Source organism: Notothenia coriiceps, unplaced genomic scaffold (assembly GCF_000735185.1).
Source record: "Notothenia coriiceps isolate Sejong01 unplaced genomic scaffold, NC01 NC01_scaffold00015796, whole genome shotgun sequence".
In the NCBI taxonomy this organism is placed as follows: domain Eukaryota; kingdom Metazoa; phylum Chordata; class Actinopteri; order Perciformes; family Nototheniidae; genus Notothenia; species Notothenia coriiceps.
In genome coordinates, this window is record NW_011348497.1 from 163918 (window position 1) to 172182 (window position 8265).

Genomic DNA, 8265 nt, shown 5'->3' on the forward strand with positions numbered 1-8265 from the left:
CCAGAAAAACTGTGAAATAGTACCCGCTAGCCGGTACTACGCTAAGTGGGAACGCAACCAAAAACGGGCCCCGCACGGCTCGGCATGCTTAAAGCGAGCTCCGCGCTGTAGTGAAAATGCGCCATAACTCCCTCATTAACACGTAAAGTACACACATGCTTCATCATCTGCCTGAGACGCACAGTTAACATGTTGGTCCTGAGTAACTTTTTCAAACTTCAGACTTTATCTGAGACTTTTATTTTGAGGAGAATCATTTAACCTTTGACCTTAGTGTGAAAGCTGCAGCTTGACAGAGAAGGCTTTCAAGCTCAGTCAAGCTCAGTCAAGCCTTCAACACATGTGAGAAAATATTATTATTTCTGCTGTAGGAAAAAGTTAAATAGAGAAATAAATACTCAAGGCAATAATGATGTTAAAAAAAGTATAAAAAATATATATACTTTCAACACGTTTTCAATTTAAAGTGGTTATTATCTCTGAAGAACCAGCACTTTACCGTGGTAGAGAGGTTTGTGTGCCCTGATGAACCTGGGGGTTGTGTTGTCTGGAACTTTTTGTTCCTGGTAGGGTCTCCCATTGCAAATTGGTCTCAGGCAAGGGGCCAGACTAAGATTGGTTCAAAAGACCTCATGAAAGACAACACACAAAGTGAGGATACCCGGCCCAGAGGAAGCCCAGGGTCCCCTTCTGGAGCCAGGCCCAGAAGGAGGACTCGTCGGCGAGCGTCTGGTGGCCGGGCTTGCCACGGAGCCCGGCCGGGCACAGCCCGAAAAGGCAACGTGGGCAACACCTCTGCTTCTCCGTCCCGCGGGTCCACCACCTACGGGAAACAGCGATGGGGTCGGCTGCGCTGCCAGAAGGGTGGCAGTGAGAGTGGAGGGTCTCGACGGACCAGACCCGGGCGACAGAAGCTGGTTTTGGGGACGTGGAACGTCACCTCTCTGGGGGGGAAGGAGCCGGAGCTTGTGCGGGAGGTGGAGCGTTACCAGTTGGATCTGGTGCTTATGCACCCAACAGCAGTTCAGAGTATACGGCCCGTATACTCTGAACTGCTGTTGGGTGCATAAGCACCAGATCCAACTGGTAACGCTCCACCTCCCGCACAAGCTCCGGCTCCTTCCCCCCCAGAGAGGTNGATACTTGCGCATTAGTTTCTGTTATGGATCAGTATCAGCAGTCCTGCCTGTAACGTTAGTATATTATCAATGCTACTTTAGCCTGATATATGATAGCTAACTTCACAATGTTGTGATGTGACGTTAGCTAACATTCTGTAGCTAACGCCGGTCACTCACCAAGATAGCTGCCCAGTTCTCCACTGGTTCTCCTCACACCACAGCTCAATTTCTCTCCGATGGCCGTTATTTCTTCTAATCCTTGGCTGCTCCTGGTCTCTTGGACGCCTAGCAGGCTCATAATTATAAGGTTGTGGTCCGTCATATGCATTCGAATATTCATGTTCAACTTCTTCTGTGTCTTCTGTGTCGAAACTAGCATTGGGATCCATGTTTATTAATACGTTACACCGGCCGCTCTCCCCCTTGTTTCCCCCGTGTTACGTCACACGCGGGAGGTCACGTGCCAAGGCTTTTTTATGCGGAAGTGAACATTTCTTACAAAAACGACGCCAGATGTCACTTTATTGTATATTTCTGTATATTTTTTGGAAAATCTAGTGTATTCATCATTTTCCTACACATTTATTCACAGGTGTCTGTGGGACCCGTTTTTAGTGTTTACTAAAATAAAATGTATGCAATTTAATAATTTTAACCTGCTTTATTTGGGGGTGGACCTAACCTCCTCTAGGGGGGTCCGGGGGCATGCACTCCCGGGAAGATTTTTTTTTTAAATGTTGAAGTGAAATGCATCAATCTGGTGCACTTTGAGCACAAAATGAATTTATGGATACAGCTCTCAACACTCATATGAAAGGGAGCTGTATACTTTTCAATAATCCAAAAATCTTTAGAATATGATCACAACCAATAACATCATTTAAACTTGTTTATTCTTATCTTATGTTACCTAGTTAGCATATATTTAACAAACGCTTGCTTGGCGAGCTACTTATTGAGGGCTTGCGAGCTACCGGTAGCTCGCGATCGACGTGTTGGAGACCCCTGGTCTAAAGTAAAAGACAGAGAATCAGCACTTTTGAAACCGAGGGGATTATGGGATGCTGCAATGCATGATCTGTTTGGTATTTGGAGCCAAACACTTCAGAGACATGTTTTGTATATATCTGATACCTATAATATATTGATGAAAACAGTATAATAGGGGACCTTTTAAGATCATGCACGTCCCCAGTGATATTTGCTTTACTCTTAACTTTTCAATCTAGGGCTAAATCCCATCACTTAAGTTGAATATTTGTCTCTCCCCAGCGAGGGCTCAGCAGGTGCCGGCAGTGTCCCAGTCAGCCTACTCCCCTTCTTCCTCGGACACGGGGGAGTCCATGCTGGCCAACTCTCCCCAGACTGTGCTAACCAAAAGCCTCCCACCGGCCAACATCATGAGCCTGCCGCTAACACAGCCCACCACCAAGGTACAATAAACTCATTAATGTTATTTATAGTTAGCAACATTACTCACGTCTATGACATTTAAATGAAACAATGAATGACAACCGAGAGCAGTAAGTGAGGCTCTTGCACATTCAATTTAACACAAATGTCTAGGGTGGGGTTGCTTATGGGGCTGCTGAAACATGTAGTGTATGTATCTTAAAGGAATATGATGAAGATGGACTTAAACCTTAGTATTGTGACATCCACACTTTTTTATTTCTAGAAAAAAGGTGTGAAACGTAAGGCAGACACCACCACCCCTTCCACCATGGGATTAACTGTGGGCCTGTCAGGAGCAACACACATGGTGGGTCTTGGGAAAGGAGGCCACGGGGGCCAGGTCCACGACACCTCCATGCACTCCATCTCTTCCATGGGGGGCATGAGCCTGGAGACCCCACCTGGGATGGGCCTGGTGAGGAGCCCTGGAGGTCCCATCCTTCTCCAGCCAATGATGGCGGGCGGTGGACGCAGAGTGGGCAGCGGACGCCCCATCAAACCCCCCAAGAAGGACCTGCCTGACTCAGTCCAGGCTCAGCCCCTGAAGAAGGGCAAAATGAGCCCCCAGCTGAGGTACTGCAGCGGCCTGCTGAAGGACATGTTGTCAAAGAAACATGCAGCGTACGCCTGGCCGTTCTACACCCCTGTGGACGCAGCTGCACTGGGACTTCATGACTATCATGATATCATTAAATGTCCCATGGACCTCAACTCCATCAAGGTGACTTGCTTTTAACTTTTTAATTACTGAATTATAACATATCAAAACACTTTTTTTTTTACAAGATTAGTAGGGAGTTTAGGGGCAGTTTGTTTTAAAAAGTCCTGTGCAAAAACACATTTTAAGTACTGTAGGATGTAGTAAGTAAGGGATAATGTGCAGCAAGGCGGTCATTATGGGTAAAAGAACACCCGACAGGCAGATCAGGATCCCGACGCGAAGCGTATACAGCCAAACTGTATACAGTTAAATCGACCTGACTTCTTTGTGCAGATGTGAGCGTCCTTAACAACGGTCAATAAATCCTTGACAGCGGCCTGTCTGTTCTGGATTAACAACGTGTCACGTGTTCTGAATTGACCAATCAGAATCGAGTAGTCAACTAAGCCATGTAATAATAAATAATAAAAAAATAACAAAAAATACATTTTAAAATAAATGTATGTTGTGTCCGATCTTTCAATGTAAAAATGTTCTTTTAAAAAACATATATGATAAAATGGGTTATTTTTTGTAAATTGGCAATTAGTATTAAGTATTATTGAACTGATAACTGGAAGAAAAAAAAACATTTCGTTGACGTTCTAAAACTGTCTGTCTCTTCATCAGAGGAAGATGGACTGTCGGGAATACAGAGACGCTCAACAGTTTGCTAGCGAAATCAGACTCATGTTCTCCAACTGCTACAAGTACAACCCACCCGACCATGATGTTGTAGGCATGGCACGGAAACTGCAGGTGAGCTTATCTGTCCAATTGTACTTAATAATAATAATAATCAGGCCTGAAATAAAAGTGCAACAGACTGTGAAAAAACCCTTCTCTGTGACAGTTAATTGCTCATTTTCTCCCCTTTCTTAACGTTTCTTTATTTGCTTTCTTTTTGTGCCCCAGGATGTGTTTGAGTTCCGATTTGCAAAGATGCCAGATGTCCCACATATGGATCACTCAGCCATGTCAATAAGTGGCAATCCATCATCATCGTCTTCCTCTTCTTCCTCCTCCTCGTCCTCATCATCCTCCACCTCAGAGAGTGAGCCCAGCAGTGAGAGTGAAGGGAGTGAGAGCAGCCCTAACTCCGACTGCGAAGAAGTGCGAGCACATCGCTTGGCTGAGTTACAGAATCAGGTGTGCACACAAGTAAGTCCTTTAGTATTGGTTAGTCATCTTTGATTACAACATATTGTATGTGGAAACAAACTTGTAGATACCTAGATAATTGTCTTTTAATGTTATTTTCTGATCAGCTCAAAGCCATGCACGAGCAGCTCGCCGCCCTCTCTCAAGGCCCCATCATTAAGGCCAAGAAGAAGAAAGAGAAGAAGGACAAAAAGGAAAAGGAGAAGAAGAAAAAGAAGAAGCTGGAGAAGAGGAGTCGAACTGAAAGAAGCAGAGCTGGCTCTGAGGAATGGAAAATGCCCGGCAAGATCCTGAAAAGCAAGTCTGCCAAAACAGTTGGCTCCCAGCCAAAGAAGAGCCAGGGGAAGAAGAGTAACAAGAATAGCAAGTCAGTAGTAAAATAATGACCCATCCTACAGAAATACCATCAAACCGTATCACGTTTTCACTTCAAAGAGTTGCTCAAGCTACAGTTACAAACACGCAATCTTGTATATTTCATGACTTATTCAGAAAATCAAGTAGCTCACTATAATGGGCTTTTGTCCTGACTGTACTGTATGCTTCTCTTGATTCTGCAGGCCCACAAAGAAGCCCTTCTACCCCCCACCGCCCACATCCATGCTGCCGCACTACGACTCTGAGGAAGAGGAGGAGTTTGTGCCCATGTCGTACGATGAGAAGCGCCAGCTGAGTCTCGACATCAACAAGCTGCCGGGGGAGAAGCTGGGTCGTGTGGTCCACATCATTCAGTCCAGGGAGCCTTCCCTGAGGGACACCAACCCCGAGGAGATCGAGATTGACTTTGAAACACTGAAGCCGTCGACACTGAAGGAGCTGGAGCGCTACGTCATGACCTGTCTGAGGAAGAAGCCCCGCAAGCCTTACGGTGAACTAGGTAAATGAAGCAATCAAATAACAGAATATCTTTGTTTCAATAATGTCTTACGGAGCCCCTAAAGGGACATGGAAAAAAAAAAAAAAGAGAGAGAGATCGAGATCTCGTTCGCCAAGGAGTTACCGGTGCGCCAAGGAGGAAGTGGAGCGCACAGGAGTTGTGTTTACGTGGGGACTCAGACTTCATTTTAAGGACATTTCGGCCAGGGGTGTGTGGTTAAAACGTAGCAGCCTGCGGTTACTCCAGAAGGCAGCGGGACGTGTAACTCAGAGATAAGCAGCACCAGCGCTCAAAGAGCTTTTACGCACCGCCTACACTGTGTTTACCTTCATTCGAACAGCTAAAGAGTGACCGCACACACCTCTACACACACACACACACACACACACACACACACACACACACACACACACACACACACACACCTCTACACACACACCAACCAGGGTTTCCGTTAGCTGGTAATTACCGGTTTTTAGCTGGTCAAATGTATTAAAAACCGGTAAATTCAAAACCTGCCGGTCAAAATGTCCGGTAATAATTAGGGATGCTCCGATGGATTGGCCGCTTATCATTATCGGCCGATATTCACTCTTAATAGTTTGATCGGTGCTCTCTATAAGGGCCGATCAGGAGAGCTGGATCTGATCGATATGGACATAAACGCGAGTGAAGTGTAACCGCACGCGAGACAGAGATCAGATCAGCTGCTGCACATATATTTATTCTTCACTGTCGGGTCACTCATTACTGGATCAGCGAGCTGCATGAGACAATACTGACAGGCTGTCAGGAGAGAGAGAGCGAGAGGGAGAGAGGAAAAGAGAGCGCTTCCGCTAATTTCTCCCGTGTTATTATCCAAAGTTAATGTAAACTTGAATAATGTACTTCATTTGAATGTAATAATTATGTTGGTTGTTGTTTGTGGAAGCGCCAGTGAATGAGCCCCATTAACTGAGTTGTAAACATCACTTTAAATGGAAGATCCCCGTAGGCCCCGCCCACTCGATCGGATCGGTGATCGGTATCGGCCGATACTGATTCCGGCGATCGGCCCCAAAATTGGCGATCGGAGCATCCCTGCTGAATACAAGTATTTATCAATTCATCGTATTCCTCTCATCTACCAGGAAGTTTCTCTGGATATAAAGCCAGGCCAAGTCACTGCCATCGTTGGGCTCAACAGATCGGGGAAGTCCACCTGCGTCAAGCTGTTGGAGAGATTCTACCAGCCCCAAGCAGGGGAGATCCTACTGGATGGGAAACCTCTGAAAAACTACAAAGACCAGTACCTACATGACAAGGTGGGTTGTCACAGGACATTTCTACAGGACCAATTTTTATTAGAATATTTTAAGCTGAAAGTGTCTAATTTGATTTTCATTGAGCGCAATAATCAGAAACGTACAGGACCCATGATGTGTTTTAACCAGGGATCAATGTTTCTTCTAATGCATTCCTATGTTGAATGCGTATAGACATGAATTTGTATAATTGAGATATCTATTTTTCACCAAGAAGAACAGCATATTCAAACAGTAAAGACTGCATTCAGTTATCAAGTCTTTTGAGAACTTTCTTTAAGGCAGAAATATCAAGAAGCGTAATTACGGCATTCTTTTTTTGGGCATTAAGATGAAAAAAGACCTAACAAGATACAGCCTGGAAGCTGAAACCTGTAGGTTTATATTACATTGCATTTAGCTGATGCTTTTATCCAAAGCGACTTACAATAAGTGCGTTCCATGTTATATGTTTGTCACAGGAATATCACAAGAACACTTAGTAGCAATTTCTGCTTATTTTTTGTCAGATGTTACGCTCATTGTAAATCAACAGTCACACAGCAACTGAGGTTTCCTGTGCATCCTGTTTATTTATAGATTGCTGTGGTGAGCCAAGATTGTGTGCTGTTTGCTCGCTCTGTGCGGGAGAACATCAAGTACGGCTGCGAGGATGCGTCGGATGAGGATATGTACAGAGCTGCCAAGTTGGCCAGTGCACACGACTTCATCACGGATCTGTCAAAGGGATACGACACAGGTCCGAGCCACGACACAATCTATTAGCATTCAATCCTTATGTGTAATTCTTCCAATTGGTTCTTTTTACTTCCTGGAATTAAAAGAATATCATTTTTTTGTAATGTTTGCACAATGTAAGAATCATCTACAGATTCTTAGTAATAGAAAACGTTTGTTTAAGTAAGTCTTGGTACCAGAGTATCTGCAGGTATTGAAAATCATATAATTATGTTTCCTCCAAAAACAAGCTTAGATAGTAATAAAAGTTCTTCAATTTCATTAACATAACACTTTAATATTATTACTGACAGCTACAGTAGAGTAGCTAGATCACCGTATCAAGTTTAGCAAAAACTCATATTAACTTAAACCATTTCAAATTTAAATCAGGTAATGCATCCATTTATGTTCTGTTATTGTTATATACTACTGGAAAGAAATGGAAAACGTGGTTCAAAAGTAAAGGATAATAAATGTATATACAGAAATACAGTTAGAGTAAGTTGATCACCTTAGCATGAAAACATGTTCTTTTAGAAACAAGTATAAATCTGAAAATTAGAAAGTGCTCATTTAACCAACAGTACATGTTGTGGTTTTTCCTCATGCAATAAAAAATGCACTGCTCCCCAAAGATGTACATAAACACAATAACAGCATGCCTTTGTGTCGCACAGATGCCGGGGAGAAGGGAGGCCAGGTGTCAGGAGGACAGAAGCAACGCATCGCCATTGCCAGAGCTTTAATCAGACGTCCCAAAATCCTGATTCTGGACAACGCCACCAGTGACTTGGACACAGAGAATGAATATCAGGTAAGAAATTCTTGCTCTGAGTTTCATACATTTTGCTCATATTAACCAGATTTCTTCATGTAACACTAAGTCATTATTTTACTCAACAGGTGAACCAAGCTTTGTTGAACCCA

The 8265-nt window shown here is 43.9% G+C and overlaps 1 protein-coding gene across 1 annotated transcript in view; it reads left to right on the forward strand.

Annotated features, from left to right (window-relative positions):
• LOC104949208 (bromodomain-containing protein 2-like) overlaps positions 1 to 5615 on the forward strand; it is a 6470-nt gene extending 855 nt beyond the window's left edge. Inside the window, exons 2-7 of the mRNA XM_010775522.1 lie at positions 2394 to 2554; positions 2800 to 3297; positions 3907 to 4035; positions 4192 to 4437; positions 4545 to 4804; positions 4998 to 5615. Coding sequence (XP_010773824.1) covers positions 2394 to 2554; positions 2800 to 3297; positions 3907 to 4035; positions 4192 to 4437; positions 4545 to 4804; positions 4998 to 5322 — 1619 coding nt within the window. The 3' untranslated portion in view covers positions 5323 to 5615. The remainder of the gene's footprint in view (positions 1 to 2393; positions 2555 to 2799; positions 3298 to 3906; positions 4036 to 4191; positions 4438 to 4544; positions 4805 to 4997) is intronic.
• Positions 5616 to 8265: the final 2650 nt, after the last annotated feature.